General features: G+C 39.8%; 2 protein-coding genes across 2 annotated transcripts in view; both read left to right on the forward strand.

The window, feature by feature from the left end:
* Window positions 1-1892: 1892 nt before the first annotated feature.
* On the forward strand, window positions 1893-4234 carry LOC133636263 (RIIa domain-containing protein 1-like). The gene is made up of 4 exons (XM_062030100.1): window positions 1893-2047; window positions 2118-2194; window positions 2688-2734; window positions 2818-4234. Exons 1-4 carry the CDS (start codon window positions 1967-1969, stop codon window positions 2883-2885), a joined length of 273 nt encoding a protein of 90 aa, XP_061886084.1. The 5' UTR covers window positions 1893-1966; the 3' UTR covers window positions 2886-4234.
* A 4304-nt stretch (window positions 4235-8538) lies between these two features.
* LOC133636265 (otoancorin-like) overlaps window positions 8539-17723 on the forward strand; it is a 73944-nt gene continuing 64759 nt past the window's right edge. The window contains exons 1-4 of the mRNA XM_062030104.1: window positions 8539-10647; window positions 11037-11092; window positions 14077-14177; window positions 14256-14395. Coding sequence (XP_061886088.1) covers window positions 11050-11092; window positions 14077-14177; window positions 14256-14395 — 284 coding nt within the window. The 5' untranslated portion in view covers window positions 8539-10647; window positions 11037-11049. The remainder of the gene's footprint in view (window positions 10648-11036; window positions 11093-14076; window positions 14178-14255; window positions 14396-17723) is intronic.

Consider the following 17723-nt stretch of genomic DNA (forward strand, 5'->3'; position numbering starts at 1 on the left):
TCCAGGAATTGAACCCAGGACCTTTCGCAGCCTAAGCGAGAATCATACGACTAGACCAACAAGCCCCAAAAAATTTGTTTTCAACAAAAATTCTCATGAATTGTGAGATTTTAACAAGGAACAATCTAAAACTAGGTTTGTATATTGGCCTTTTACCACTAATTTAAAGGTATGGCTAATTTAATGCAAAAAATAACTAAGGGTTACAAGCTCTTTCGTAATCAATTAGAGCTCGTAATTTGAGGTCCCACTGTACTTGATTTTATACATTTTCATTGATCCCTTGAGGGTGGGCAATTTGGAAGTTACTTCCTGGTCAATCCAAAGGGCTGGCTTGCCAACGACCACACAATTGAACACATTGGATAATCACTTCCACCAGGTGTAAAGACACACAGGTGATACATTGAAAATACAGCTTTCAAGTGGATTCTCCAGCTATAGAGCTTTTTCCATTTGTAATTTTTATCTCCAGATTATTTTTCAAACCTTTTTATCTGTCTTAGATTTAAATTTGTACTGCATGTTGTCATGTCTTGGTGATCATGTTTAGTTTGGCTATGTTCTGTTTGGTTTTTGCACTCTGTCAGTTCCCGTTTTTTCACTCCCTGTTTTGTTTCCATGACTACCAATCAGTTCACCTGTCCTCACGACTCACGCACCTGATTCATTTGAACTCACGCACCTGTTTTCAATCACCACTTGACTATTTAAGCCTGTCATTTTCTGTTGGTCGGGCTGGCGACGTCACATTCGTGCTCTGCACTCTTGACATGCTGCTTACTCTGTCCAGGTCATAGTTCATGCTGCTCTTTTCTTGTCACGCAAGTTTTTTGTTTATTCAAGCCACTGTTTTGTTCCTCCGCTGTGAGCACCTTTTGTTTGTTCCTTTGTTTCCATAGTTCTGCCTTTGTGTTAGTTTTGTTTTATTAGCCAAGTTTCTTCCCCGCCTTATGCGCGCCTTTTGTTTACACTTTTTATAGTCTATTATTAAATCATGTATTTAACTTCACGCCATGTCCGGTCCAATTCTTATGCATCTCGGGAAAAAAACCCACTTCAGAGTCCTCGTCCTGACACATGTCGTTGTTGACTATTGTGATATGTTACTTTACCTGATTGTGGCAAAAATAAATATTTTCAGTTTGCAGCGTCATTGTTGAGCAGTTCTTGAAACAATTACAGGATATTTTTACTTTCTTTTTAGGTCCTTACGGAATTTACGGCCCACTTCAAAGTAAACAATGACGGTTGCTATGGATTTGCCAATATATTTGGTCAAGTTACAGTAATCATTCATCACATATGCTAAAAAGGTTGGGCAAAATGCCCCAAACATGTGATTTCTTATAGTATTTTTTTTTTTTTTTTACAAATGTGTTTTGTATTTATCACTGTTGTGGGTAACTCACTCCAGTAGTGTCTTATCATTTGAAGTCTGTGTGAGTGAGATGAAAATAAAACTGCATTTTTACAAATGCTTGCTTTATTTTGATGAATGGGCATATGTTTTGACCGAATTGTGTCAGTTTGCAAATAATCTAGGAATTAAGAACATTTAATGTGGTGTTTGGAAAAGTGTGTATATCCTTTGGAAAAAAGACACACAGCTAGTAAAATTGTGTGTAAGCAAATGGAAAAAACTGTAAATTATTACATATGGCTCTCCTTTAATTCGATATGATGCGATTGTGGTGTACCCAATGATATGGATGGACAGTGAGCACAAAGGAGCATTAAACATTTATTGTGGAAGTTACACGTTATGACGTCATTATTCGCTACAAAGCATTTATATTTGCAATAAGCATGGTATTTGCCATCCATCTGGTGTTGTGTGCCATCTTGCGGCAATATGCTGTAACTACAACCAGCCGTTTCCGTAGCAACAGTTGTTTGTGTCAGCAGCAGATGAAGTCCTTACTCGGCACTTTTATCGTCGACCGAAAGTGTTTCTGGAGGACACATGGAGGCTGAAAGCGAGTCGGGAACACTCGACGACGGCGTTCTGAGCGCCGAACAGCGGGAGAAACTGCGCTTGTTCAAAGTAAGACAAAGAAGCAAAATAAAAGAAAACATGTGGTGAGTTTTGATGCAAATCTGCTATTGGAGCACAGATCCAGACGAGGATCGACAACGAGAAGTACCTTATGGCGCATCCTGAGGTGGAGATCTTGGTTGGAGATTTTCTCAGGTTTTTACAAAACATTTCCGTCCATCATTTACCCTTTTTTTTGTTTGTTTTACTCTGAACGCAGAGTAATGAACACATTACACAAAACCTGGTTGGTTCTGTTTAATAAGTAATAATCATTAACTGTATTATGGACACATTCTGATGAGGGCAACTGCTCACATTTCACATAAGTATTTGTTAAAATTCACATTAATATATGGTTAAAATAATGTTAATTGCCACAAAGTCAAACAGAATTTAATCTAACTTTATATTTCATTAAAAAAAAATGTTTGCGTATGTTTTGCTGTGCATATAGGAAATTATGGTGTGATTTTATAGTTCTGCAAATGTATTAGTTTTTTTAGACTGTATTAATTACTGCGATTTAAGAGTATTTCATTAGACTATGTTAAATAAAATATTTTTTTTAATGTTTGTGTATTAAATTTAGTTACTGTACATATCTCATTTAAATGATTGCACTGTGCACTTCCTGTTTGTCTTGCAGGGATGTCCTTCTTAAAAGGCCCACTGATATTTGTGCTTTTGCTGCAGGTGAGAAACAGTAGTATTAATATTTCACACACTAAATATTATATTGTAATATTTATGATTTAATCAATGTTATCACCTTTCAGATCATTTCACGAACCCAGACCTTCACATGGTTATTAATGCTAAAATGGAGACCATAAAAACGGACTGAGATGACGCCTGGTAGTAGTTGTGATGGACAAAAAACATGAATTGTATGCTGTATGACGCTTACTGCTGGATTTGTACACTGTTAAAAAAATCTGCACAATTTATGGATGTGGTTGCGAGGAATTCACATTAAAAAAAATACAGTTACGATGTGTAGGGCATTACGTATCCGAAATTTCACAGTTGATAACTGTTTTTACTTACGGTAAATTCATGTGAAAAAAAAATGGATACATTGTTAAACTGTTCACAAAAAATATATAGAATTTACAGTAAAATACTGGCACCTGTGGTTGGCAGAAACTCACCGTAAAGCAAATTAGGGCCAATTTTAGTGTTGCCAATCAGCTTATCTCCAGGGGGTGGGAGGAAGCCGGAGAGAATGCGCACAGTTACGGGAAGAACATGCAAACTCCACACACAAAGACCACTAGCCAGGGTATCAAACCCAGGACTTTCCAACTGTGGGGCACAAACGCTAACAGCATCTTCTGCCCTATCACCAATACTGGTATCTGCAAAATGCCTGTCTTTCTGGGGCATGTGAGCGGTACACAAGGATTTTAACTTGAAAGTATTTGTACAACCTTTCACTGGACAACTCACGACATGGCCTTTTGTAACGTGTTCCTTCAAGTGAGCTAATAAAAAAATTGTATTAAATGCTTTGTATCTGTTAAATAGCTGCTTGCAACCAGTTCCAACACACTTGAACACATTTCATTTCAATGCAGTTTACAATGAAGCACATAGACTACCCCTCAATGTCTAAAACGACTTGCCACAAAAATACAAGAAAACATGTTACCCAAAAGTTAACTCGGCTAATGCTTTAACACAAAACCCCTAAAAAAATAAGGTATGCTGTCAATTTAAATATACAATCTGCAAAATATTTACTTTAGACAGAATAATACTGTAAATTGTATTTGCGTGCTTGTGTGATATTATAGTATTTGCAAATGCATTGTACAATTTTTCATGCGTTTTCTTTGTATTATAACCATAGTAATTTTTCATGCGTTTTCTTTGTATTATAACCATAGTAATTTAGGTTATCTACTGTTTCTTGGTTAGCAGGAATCCACTGTTTTTACTATTGTGATCAACTGTTTTTGATTTTACAATGGGGATAGGTTGATTGGCAACACTAAATTGGCCCTAGTGTGTGAATATGTCTATCTGTGTTGGCCCTGTGATGGATGGACAATGTTTTACTGTTGCTATTTTAAAATTGCTTGCCGTAGTTTTAACGGTCACTTTTTACAGTGTATATATGGTAAATGGGTTATACTTGTATAGCGCTTTTCTACCTTCAAGGTACTCAAAGCGCTTTGACACTATTTCCACATTCACCCATTCACACCCATCAGGAGCAAGGGTGAAGTGTCTTGTCGTGACTAGGTTGGTAGAAGCGGGGGATCGAACCAGGAACTTCAGGTTGCTGGCACGGCCACTCTCCCAACAACGCCACGCAATAGGCAATACTTTTTAATACTTTTACCGCATAATCAATACCTTTTGTCTTTACATATCTAGTAGTGACACGCCTTGCTCACACTGCTCCTTCGGCCACTAGCGAGTAGCCATCTACGAGCTACTAAAAGGAGTGTGTGCTGTTTCCTGTTTCCACTGTATTGCCTTTGAATTAAGAAAAGATCATGTAGCTCACCTGTATGGTAGAATGTTGTGGCACCATGCCGATGAGCTTCAAGAGGTAGTCACTTGAAATGGTTTTCACTTCACAGGTGTGCTTGAAGCTCACAGAGAGAATGCCAATAATGTGCAAAGCAGTAATCAGAGCAAAGGGTGGCTATTTTGAAGAAACTAGAATATAAAACATGTTTTCAGTTATTTCACCTTTTTTGTTAAGTACATAACTCCTCATGTGTTCATTCATAATTGTGATGCCTTCAGTGGCAATCTACAATGTAAATAGTCATGAAAATAAAGAAAACGCATTGAATGAGCCTGTACTGTGTGTGTGGGTGTGTGTTAGGGATGGCGTGGCGAAGTTGGTAGAGTGGCCGTGCCAGCAATCGGAGGGTTCCTGGTTCGATTCCCACCTTCTACCAACCTAGTCACGTCCGTTGTGTCCTTGAGCAAGATACTTCACCCTTGCTCCTGATGGCTGCTGGTTAGCGCCTTGCATGGCAGCTCCCGCCATCAGTGTGTGAATGTGTGTGTGAATGGGTGAATGTGGAAATACTGTCAAAGCGCTTTGAGTACCTTGAAGGTAGAAAAGCGCTATACAAGTATAACCCATTTATCATTTATTTATTATTATATATATATATATATATATATATATATATATATATATATATATATATATATATATATATATATATATATATATATATATATATACATATAAAAAAGTGGGCGATACTGTAAATGTTTGTACCCATCCAATGAATACATAAAATAATACTGAATTGTGTGTGTATATATATATATATATATATATATATATATATATATATATATATATATATATATATATATATATATATATATATATATATATATTAGTCACGTCCGTTGTGTCCTTGGGCAAGACACTTCACCCTTGCTCCTGATGGGTGCTGGTTAGCGCCTTGCATGGCAGCTCCCGCCATCAGTGTGTGAATGGGTGAATGTGGAAATACTGCCAAAGCGCTTTGAGTACCTTGAAGGTAGAAAAGCGCTATACAAGTATAACCTATTTATCATTTATTTATATATATATATATATATATATATATATATATATATATATATATATATATATATATATATATATATATATATATATATATATATATATATATATATATACAATTCAGTATTGAGTTTAAGTTTATTTCGAACATGCAAGCATACAACATGATACATCACAATTTCCAGTTTCTCTTTTCAACATGTTTGAAAAGGAGTAGGAAGAAGCAGAGCTTATTTAATCCTACCCCTTTTCTTTACATAACAGTTGCTAAAACTTTTTGTTCACTTCCTGTTCACAATTTATTCACAATAAACTCCATAAGTAATCACAATAAAATAAATAAATAAATAATAGTAATAATTTAATAATAATAATTGGTGAAGTAAGTCATATTTCATATGATGAGATAAGTAAGATTACTTTAAGAATGAGTGAATGGATGGATGAAATAAATTGAGAATGTTTGTCATGGTTCTTCTTCTTTGTACTGTAATGCCCCGCAGTGGAGAAGGAGTCACACAGACGAGGATGCGCTGCTCAATCGCTTTATTAACCCTTGTGTGGTGTTCATATTGTTGTTACTCAGCCAGTGTTTGTGGGTCTGATGGACCCGTTGCATTTTGTGGCTTTTAATGCCTCACAATCAAACATTTTTATGTTAAAATACTGACTTATCCCAAAAAACATCTGTAATGAAGTGCTTCGAGAGGCTGGTAAAGGAATACATTGTCTCCAGACTTCCCCCCACATTCGACCCATACCAGTTTGCTTATCGCCCTAACCGCTCCACAGAGGACGCCATCTCCTCTGCACTCCACCTGAGCTTAGAACATCTGGAAGGAAAGGACACACACGTGCGGCTGTAGTTTCTGGACTTCAGCTCAGCATTCAACACCATTATCCCGCAGCACTTGGTGAGCAAACTGGCCCCCCTTGGATTCAGTACCCCCCTGTGCAACTGGCTGCTTGACTTCCTCACAGACAGACCCCAGTCTGTGAGAGTGGGCAACAACACCTCCAGTGCCATCTCCCTGAGCACCGGCTCCCCCCAGGGCTGCGTCCTGAGTCCGCTGCTGTTCACGTTGATGACCCATGACTGCTGCACCAGGTCCACTACTAACCACATTGTGAAGTATGCGGACGACACAACAGTAGTGGGCCTCATCCGTGACAACAATGACATGAACTACAGGGAGGAGGTGAAACATCTGGTTGACTGATGCAGAACCAACAACCTGGTCCTGAACGTCGACAAGACCAAGGAGATCATCGTTGACTTCAGAAAGCACCAGTCCAGCCACGCTCCACTCTTCATCAACGGCACAGCGGTGGAGATGGTAAGCAGCACCAACTTCCTTGGGGTGCAGATAACTGACAATATGACCTGGTCCCTATACACCGGAGCTCTTGTAAAAAGAGCTCAGCAGCGCATGCACTTTTTGCGTCGGATGAAAAGAGCGCAGCTCCCTCTCCCCATTCTCAGCACATTCTACAGAGGCACTATAGAGAGCCTGCTGACCAACAGCATCTCTGTCTGGACTGGAGCCTGCAGTGCTTCAGACTGGAAGTCTCTCCAGAGAGTGGTGAGGACGGTGGAAAAGATCATCAGGACTCCTCTTCCTCCTATCCAGGAGATCGCAAAAAGCCGCTGCCTGACCAGGGCTCAGAAAATCTGCAGAGACTCCTCCCACCCCCACCAAGGACTGTTTTCACTGCTGGACACTAGAAAGAGGTTCCGCAGCCTCCGAAGCAGAACCTCTAGGTTCTGTAACAGCTTCTTCCCTCAGGCCGTAAGACTCTTGAACGCATCATAATTATCCCCTCAATTCCCCCCAAAAATGAATGAACTCGCTGGAATATAAAGACAATATAACATACATCCATAAACATAGATGCATATACAAAAGTGCAATATATTTATCTTTACAGTAATCTATTTATTTATATCTGCACCTTATTGCTTTTTTATTCTGCACTGTCAAGCAGCTAATGCAACAACATTTCGTTCTTATCTGTACTGTAAAGTTCAAATTTGAACGACAATAAAAAGTAAGTCTAAGTCTAAGACCCACAAACACTGGCTGATGAACGTTGCATTGAAATGTATCTGCCAGTTTCTGCATCCCACAGGGATTCTTCTTTTGTGTTTCTGCACAAGGTTTGTTGTTGTTTGTTGCTGACACAAGGTTGCAACATTGTTCGTCAACACTGTCTGCGCTCATTTTGTCGCACATTTGACCCTCTGATGTTCTGTGTACCTACACTCTGTCCTCCCCGTCTGGACCTGCTGTGTGTGTGTGTGTGTGTGTGTGTGTGTGTGTGTGTGTGTGTGTGTGTGTGTGTGTGTGTGTGTGTGTGTGTGTGTGTGTGTGTGTGTGTGTGTGTGTGTGTGTGTGTGTGTGTGTGTGTGTGTGTGTGTGTGTGTGTGTGTGTGTGTGTGTGTGTGTGTGTGTGTGTGTGTGTGTGTGTGTGTGTGTGTGTGTGTGTGTGTGTGTGTGTGTGTGTGTGTGTGTGTGGGCGTGTGGTACAAAGAACATAAATGTCCACACTTCTATTATCCCCGGGTCCAGTGGACCCTGTACATCTTATATGTAATAGAAATGTGTAAGGGGGGTGTATGGTGTGTGTTTGTTAAATATGTATTCTGATATATGTTCTTCACAGAAAATGAGCCAAAGCCAGTGAGTCTCAGTTTGAAAAATTAATTAATTGTATCATTTTTCTTTTAATAAAAATCGAAAACGGGTCCCACAGACCCGAACACCACACAAGGGTTAACAAGCGGTAACTGGTTGTAGTTCAAAAAGTAACGCACACACATACACGAGCTGCTGTTAGCCACAACTCACGCTCACACACACTCAAGTTCTCCGCCAACTCATGCGCGTTCCCCAAACCCTTAAAGACACAGTACACTAATGCAAATATCACAGATATTACACTGCCTCCCCCTTTATGAAGCCCCTCGCCCCGAGGGGTCATCAAGAAAATCCCTGAACCTCGGCGGTCTACGCCTCTGTCTTTGTGGCCGGCCCTGTTCTGACTCAGGTCCATCAACACGTGGCGCTAGCGGCTGAACAGGGACGACAATGGTGGAATATGGGGAACCTTGATCCACTAACTGTCCATTGCCATCTGGTGAGGCAGGCGCCGTCTCAAACTGAGGAACTTCTCTGCCCCTGTAGGGTGCCAAACTGTCTCTATGCAGGACAACTTTTCGGCCCTTAGGGGGCACTGCAACTCTATAGACTACTTCCCCCACCCTCTCAAGCACCCTACACGGACTGTCCCAATGACTGTCCAACTTGGGGCAACGTCCTTTTTTCCTTTTGGGCGTGTACTCCCAGACCAGCTCGTCAGGCCTAAAGTCCCGGCCCTTGCTCCGCACGTCATGGTTCCTCTTTTGCCTCAAACCAGCCTTCCCCAACTGGTCTCGTGCGAAGGAATGTGCCGCTTCCATCCGATCCTGCAACTTCCGAGCGTACTCCAGTCCCGGCCGATCCTCTGTACTGCCTGGTGGTCTCCCAAACGCCAACTCAGCAGGTGTCCGGATCTCCCGACCCAACATCAGTAGGGCAGGGGTGCAGCTTGTGGAACTTTGAACCGCGGAACGGTATGCCATCAGCACTAGTGGAATATGCCGGTCCCAGTCATGCTGATGGTTGGCGGTGAGGATGGCTAGCTGCTGCTGCATGGTGCAGTTAAACCGCTCCACTAGTCCATCACTTTGCGGATGCAAGGGAGTCATGCGTGTCTTTTGCATGTCCAGTCTTTCACACAAGGCAGCAAAAACCCTGGATTCAAAATTCCTGCCCTGGTCGCTGTGGAGGATATCTGCCGTTCCAAAGCGACTGAACATGCCCTCCAGTAAGGCATCAGCCACTGTCTCCGCTTCTTGGTTCGGCAGTGCGTACGCCTCCGGCCACTTAGTAAAATAATCCATCGCGCACAGCACATACTTGTTTCCTCTGTCTGTTACGGGAAAAGGGCCCATAATGTCCACAGCTACTCTCTCCATGGGTGCTCCAACCCCTTGCTGCTGAAGCGGTGCGTGTGACCGGTCCTGGGGTCCCTTGTAGGCTGCGCACTCATCACAGCGCCGACAGAAATCCTCCACGTCCCGCCGGTGCTGACCCCAGTAGAACCCTTGGCGCAACCGACGGAGCGTCTTTGTGCTGCCAAAATGCCCTGAGCCCGTGCCCCCATGACACGGCTTCAGCACTGCGTCCCTCAGAGTCTTCGGTACCACCACCTGCCATCTCTCCTCCCCGGTGGCCGACTCCTTCCACGCACGCTGCAGTACGTCGTCCCTGATGCGCAGCACAGCAAACTTACTCCACAGGCCCTTGGTGCCGACTGACAGCCCCAACACGCCATCCCACTTCTGACACCAATGTAATGCCCCGCAGTGGAGAAGGAGTCACACAGACGAGGATGCGCTGCTCAATCGCTTTATTAACAAGCGGTAACTGGTTGTAGTTAAAAAAAAGTAACGCACACACATACACGAGCTGCTGTTAGCCACAACTCACGCTCACACACACTCAAGTTCTCCGCCAACTCACTCGCGCATGCGCGTTCCCCAAACCCTTAAAGACACAGTACACTAATGCAAATATCACAGATATTACAGTACTTTGTAAACACTTTAAGTTTGAAGAGTTTCTTGAAGTGGATCATATTAGTACATTGTTTGATTGCTTTGCTTCATCCATTCCATAATTTAATTCCACATACTGATATACTGAAGGTCTTAAGTGTTGTACGTGCATACAAATGTTAGTATTGTATTATGTATTCATTGGATGGGTACAAACATTTACAGCATCGCCCACTTTTTTATTTAGTTATGAATCCCATCTATGAAAACATATAAGAGTTCCAACTGAAATATGAAACTCTCTCTTTATCTCGCTCTCTCTCTCTCTCACACACACACACACACACACACACACGCACCTGCTCTGACTTGACGTAACCTCCCACCTCCATCACACAAAAGGAAGCAGACTTGAAACAAAAGTATCCTCCACGCTCTATTGGACGAAAAGACACGTCTGTGAGTACATTAACTTTTTTTTGTGTTTTAGTCACTTTTTCTCATGTTTGTGATAAAAAGACTTCACATTAAACAATGTGTACTACTATTTGTTTCATGACGTCATGAGTGTCATCCTAAATGGAGATAAAGTGGCTGCTCCGTCAGTAGTGTGCTTTATTTTAAGCACTCATGTGCCTTAAAAAACTACATTTTGTTTGATTTCAGTGCATGTAGTCCACGATGGGGACTTTTTTCTCTGCCTTGTTTTCTTCCAAAGTGCTGCAGCCTCCCTTAGGAAGATGCGGTAACTAGGAAAGTTCTCAAAGGAGGAGTCGCTGTAGTCAAGAGCAACAACAAACGTCATACAAATGTATTTTGTTGATATTTTCTATTTGTATCACAAACAGGAGGTGTTTCATCATGGCTGCCATGGGAGCATTTTCTCTCCTCATTGTGTCCTTTGGTAAGCATCATTATTCAAACATGATGTGGGAACATCACATCTGAGGTCATATTTCATGTGCAAAATATTTTTTCAAATGAAAGTGACCACTTAACCAGTTCTATTTGCTTGTTGTAACACTCAAAATAAACGTTTTTAAAGGCTTGTCTGATAATACACATAATCAACTATTTAAAATGCGTATATGCCCACAAGGCAACTATATTTCATTTTTGTACAAGGTTCCTAAGGCGAGGATAATTCACTCAAATAACAGGACTGAAAGTAACAGGAGGGAGTTCTTAGAATATAATTAGCAAATACATGAAATACGCTAAGCCTAAGAGCATGTTGACACTAAGCACATCCAACAACAACAACATTAATTATGAAGTAATTTTGGTAACAAAACTGGGTTACAAATACAGTAGGGGTCTTTAAAAAAAAACACCCAAATTGAGAATTGTATTTATTCCGATTCAAATTCGAGTCATATTTTTCAAAAAAAATGTATTTTTAAAGAGTTGTTCGTGCATTTTTTTTAAATAATTTATTATTTGAATAAAAACATAACATAATTATTGATAATGTTGCTTTTATAAATTTTTGGTTTTCCTTTTTGCCAGTATTATACGTGTGTCTTCTCTATTATTATTATTATTATTAGTATTATTATTATTGATAATGTTGCTTTTAAAAATGTTTGGTTTTCCTTTTTTTCCAGTATTGTACTTGTATGTCTTCTCAATTGCTTTGTAAATTTCTATTCTAAGTATTGTAAAGCTGGGATGGGGTTGGAGTTTGGGTAGCTCTTTTTTTTATTAGATTGAATAACATTCTGTGATTTTTGTAAACAAAATAAAAATAAAATGTTTAAAGATATCAATGTTTTGCATATATGTTGTATGTCAGCAACCAAGAGGAGTTTTTGTAACCTAAACCTGTTTTGTAAATGTTTTGTTTATATACCAAATAATATATTACGAGAATTGTGTTCAATCGTGATTTGTCCTGAATCGGATCATTACCACAAGAATCGGAATCAAATCGTGAGATGCCCAAATATACCCACCTCTACAATAGAGTAGTTTAAATATTAATTTATACAGAAAAATACATCAGTAAACTTTATTTTAACATTCCTATGGCCTGCAGAGGATGTGAATGATGCAACTTATGTGTTGTGAAATATTCCCCATTTTCCCCAAGTGTGTTAGGGTAACAGGACTGAGTGTATGCCCAGGGACACTAAGATGTAAATTTTAAGTAAATTGTTTTTGTTAGGAAAATAAACTTTGAGGATAGGTAGAATAAGGGTTAACACAAATACATGGGAAAAAAACATTTCTGAAGGATTTCAATGATCATATTTTTAAAAAAATCGAATTTTAGAATGTAGGGACAGGCAACAAATGCTATTTTTCCTGTTTTCAAAGTCGTTTAAATTAATCTTTTAAATTGTATTCATTAAATATGCAACTGTATATGCAGGACATTTTGCTTAAAGGTGCCATATGTAGTAATGTGGCCAGAAATGGTACTGCAATCACGGTCAAAATTCTGTAGTTCCCTCCAAATCTCCATGACTGAGGTTGCCAGATACTCAGCCGAATCCTACTCCAAGTTAAGTTAAGTTCAAGTTAAAGTACCAATGATTGTCACACACACTAAGTGTGGTGAAATGTTTCCTCTGCATTTGACCCATCCCCTTGTTCACCCCCTGGGAGGAGAGGGGAGCAGCAGTGCCGCGAAGGAACTTCAAATGGCAATTTATGCTTCTTGCAAGATGGTTTACTAAGTAATTATGCCACATTTTACTGATGTTGATTAGCTAAATGTATTTGTAAAGTTATGCAGCAATATTTTAGTCGGGAGTCGGGACAGATTGTTGGCATCACCCTGCTCAAATGTCTAGTTTGACCTTACGGACCACCATCGAAATATTTACATATAATAATATATAATATATTATATATCGCATAGGCCTACTTTGATGGCAAGCCAAGGCCAACAGTAAAATTACCGCCACATTTCATTCAGCATAACTCCATGTTGCATCCAACCTAACGCACTGCATTCTCTTCCATGTACGCACATCACCATCTTTCAGTGCAATTCTATGAGCCAACCCACGTTACGCAAAATCTACGTTACGCATAAATCATATAGCCTAATACCATGTCAATACACAAAGTAGAAAATCATTACATGTAGTGCATTATATTGTGCCAAGCAAATACTACCCCATATGTGCCTGATGAACATACAGTACCAGAAATGTGCATTTTAGTTGCAGTTTCCATTACAAAATTTAGAGGTGTGGAAATTGCCATGTAAAATTGCTAATGCTACTCAGTAGCACGTCAATAGCAAAACCAATGTATATTAGCATCAAGTTAGCACATTATTGGAAAAGTGGAGCCTTATTGTACTTAACTTACGTTGGTGCGTTTTTTGAGCCAATTTATTTTTTGGCATTGAAAATTGCCACATTACCTCGAGGTAGTTTGGCTGAGTCCGCTCTCAGTACTGCTGGAGTGATTGCGAAGTGCCAAAGTCTGTTAAAATCATGGTTGTTTTTACAAATGACGACAGATGTGAACAAGAGCATGTATTGTCTTGTGTGATGATGTAAATGAGGTGTGGTTGTATTGTATATTAAGGATGTGTCCATGAAAGGGCATTGTATGACTTTTCTTAATTTAATTACATGCTATAGTATGATTTTATTGTCATAATTTTATTGCATGATTTTTGTATCCCTTTAATTTAGGTAGCCAGGGACTGCAGATGGAAATTAGCTATTTAGCTATAATCTGGTACAGAACATATCTGTCTTTGATCTTAATGTTTCTGTGCATTGTCCCTTCAAATAAAGACCAAACTAAAACTAGCTTAAACCATGTTCTGTAACATGGTACTGTTAGATTTTACGTATATCAGGACTGGCGGGATTTGGTTGGTGCCAAAAAAGTGCACTTATACGTCTTATTTTGTCTTAACAGTGTGGATGAAGTATTCCAATGCTCAGCTGGAATGGAAGCCCTCTGACACGATGCAATCTGATATAGAAAAAGCTTCCTTTGATTCTTCCACACCAGAAACGGTACATGCACTACAACAGAAAAATGAATAGAATCTTGTCTCTAACTGAATTATTTTTTTTATGGCATTCTTCACTTAGATGTGTGCCATTTTCCGCTCCCCAAACTTCACATCCAAGGCGAAAAAGAGTGAAATGAAACCCAGCCTGGCCAAGAAGTTGCTGCAAAAAATCAAAGAGTGTTACAGAGGAGAATTGGAGCTTGAAGATGATGTCACCCAGTGAGTTCTTAGAGTGCATCTGGAAAATACTGTACTGTCCGGGCTATAGAGTACACCGCACCCACCAAATTGCAGAAGAAATAAATATATTTAAATATATTAGTCGCACCGGACCGTGGATATATACTGATGCGAAAAATTTTGTAGAACCCACTAGCTGCGGAGGCTAGCTCTCAAATCAGCGAAACACACTCAATAACTCCACGGTGACGTTTTGGTGAATTTACCAAACTGAAACAATACCAAAAGAATGCCATTGTAAGTTAATAATGCTAACACAGACACTTGTAAACGTGGTAGCATATTTGCTAATGCTAACGGCGCTAGCTTGATTACATTACGACAGCACATACAAATATTTATGACAACACTCCTACAGATATCACACATGGGACTGTTTAGTTAAGTATGAATTGTTTTAGTTATACTGTAAAACTTACAAACGCTGCTTGGAGTGATGAATGACGAGTCCTTTCGAGCAAAAACGCTAGGGACGGTTTACAGCGAGTACGGTTTCAACCCGCAACACCTGCAATGAGCAAACTCATCCAAAAGATGGTGTCATAGCACAAACAATAACACACATTCTCAGTGTCTGATGAAAACTATTTATTGAATATAAAACATTATGGCGGTTAGTGAAGAACAATTCATAAATTAGCCGCAGCGTGAGAAAAAAGTCACGGCTTATAGTCCAAAAATGTTATATATTCATTTTTGTCCTCTAAATTTTACACCCATAATGACAATGTGAAAATGTTTTTGTTTTCAAATGTTTTTTTTTTTTTAAAACAAAGAAATTACATAAGTATTCACAGCCTTTGCGTTTAGGCACCTTTGGCAGCAATTACAGGCTCAAGTCTTTTTGAATATGATGCCACAAGCTGGGCACCTATCTGTGAACAGTTTTGTCCATTCCTCTTTGCAGCACTTTCTATCTAACCATGCGGTTAGATAGGAAGTGTTAATGCACAGCCATTTTCAAATCTCTCCAGAGATTTAAGTGTTGGAACACTCAAGGGGACACTTAGAGTTATCCTGGAGCCATTAATTTGGTATCTTGGCTGTGTTCCTAGGTTTGTTGTCCAGCTAAAAGATAAACCTGTGTTCAAGAGCGCTCTGGAGCAGATTTTCATTCAGGATGTCTCTGTACATTACAGCATTCATCTTTCCCTCTTTCCCTGACTAGTCTCCCAGTTCATGCTGCTGAAAAACACCCCCACAGCATGATGCTGCCACCACCATGCTTCACTGTAGGGATGGTATTGGCCTGGTGATGAGCGGCCCCTGGTTTCATCCAAACATGATGCCTGGCATTCACAACAAAGTGTTCAATCTTTGTCTCATCAGACCAGAGAATTTTGTTTCTCATGGTCTGGGTCTTTCAGGTTCATGCTGGCAAACATTTCTGATTGGTGGATTGCTGCTGAGATAGTTGTTTTTCTGTGAGGTTCTCCTCTCGTCACAGAGAAATGCTGTACCTCTGACTATCGGGTTCTTGGTCACCTCTCTGACTCAGGCCTTTCTCCCCCGATCGCTCAGTTTAGTCAGCCGGACAGCTCTAGGGAGACTTCTGGGCCCTAATGTATCAAGCTTGTGTACGCACAAAAACCTTCACTTTGCCCTTCTTCACGGCAAAGTTGGGATGTATCAAATCCTACATACATTTCTACAGGCTGTGGATACTGACGCGACGCTCAGAAGTGACGCTGGGTAACAGTTCACATTAAAAAGGGTCAACTTTTATTCCTCAGACTGATTAATGTGCCCATCAGAGACATATGAACAATTAACTCCCGGATGGCCTGGCCACATTTGATTTTAACAATGTAAAAAAGATAGAGTCAAAGACACAAAATTAATGCATTCACAATGCTTCATATTCATATATCATTGTAAGGACATATCATTTATCAAGGCCAGGGGTGCCCATTACGTTGATTGTGGAGGGTGTGTCAGTCGATCGCCAGCCATTCATTAAAAAAATAGACCTAAAAATTAGCAATCAACAATCTTCACCAAGACGTCACTTGATTGACATTCACGGCACCCGAGGGTCTTGTGAGATGACGCTGGCTGCTGTGAGATCAGTATTAGGAAAAAATGACCAACAGGAAGGCGAGAAACACTTTTTATTTCAACAGACTCCCGCGCCGTACCTGCCGTCAAAACTCTAAAGACCGACTGCACAGTTCTTGTCTTCACAATAAAAGTACCGCTTCATCCTGCCTGCGCTAACAAAATAAGAGTCTCAGAAAGCCAGCCTGTATTTCTTGTAAAGCAGGGGTGCCCATTACGTCGATCGCGAGCAACCGGTCGATCGCGGAGGGTGTGTCAGTCGATCGCTAGCCAGGCATTAAAAAAAAGTCCTAAAAATTTGCGATTATAAATCTTCACTATGACGTCACTTTCGTCACTTGATTGACATTCACGGCACCTGAGGGTCTTGTGAGATGACGCTGGCTGCTGCCAGCTCATTATTAAGAAAAAATTACCGACAGGAAGGCGAGAAACACTTTTTATTTCAACAGACTCTCGCGCCGTACCTGCCGTCAAAACTCTAAAGACCGACTGCACAGTTGCACAATAAAAGCTCTGCTTCATCCTGCCTGCGCTAACAAAATAAGAGTCTCAGAAAGCTGGCGTGCACAAGCTAGCAAGCTACGGAGTTTGCCGCCAATGTATTTCTTGTAAAGTGTATAAAAAGGAGTACGGAAGCTGGACAAATAAGATGCCAAAAACCAACCACTTTCATGTGGTATTGGACAGAAAGGAGGACTTTTTTTCTCCTCCATTTGAAAATGCGGACGTTATCAGCACTACTGTCTGATTCCTGTCAATGCAAGTCATCAGAATCAGGTAATACACCAACTTATATTCTTGTCTTCATGAAAGAAAGGAATCTATATGTGTTAAATATGCTTGTATTATCATTAAACACCTTTAACTTATTAACAATATTAACTATATGTGTTAAACATGCTTGCATTATCTTTAAACACCTTTAACTTGTTAACAATATTAACTATTTATGTTAAACATGCTTTTATTATCTTTAAAGACCTTTAACTTATTAACAATATTAACTATATGTGTTAAACATGCTTTCTTTATCATTAAACATCTTTAACTTATTAACAATATTAACTATATGTGTTAAACATGCTTGCATCATCATCAAACACCTTTAACTTGTTAACAATATTAACTATATGTGTTAAACATGCTTGCTTTATCATTAAACACCTTTAACTTATTAACAATATTAACTATATGTGTTAAACATTCTTGCATTATCATTAAATCCCTTTAACTTGTTAACAATATT

Source organism: Entelurus aequoreus, linkage group LG20 (assembly GCF_033978785.1).
Source record: "Entelurus aequoreus isolate RoL-2023_Sb linkage group LG20, RoL_Eaeq_v1.1, whole genome shotgun sequence".
NCBI classification, from domain to species: domain Eukaryota; kingdom Metazoa; phylum Chordata; class Actinopteri; order Syngnathiformes; family Syngnathidae; genus Entelurus; species Entelurus aequoreus.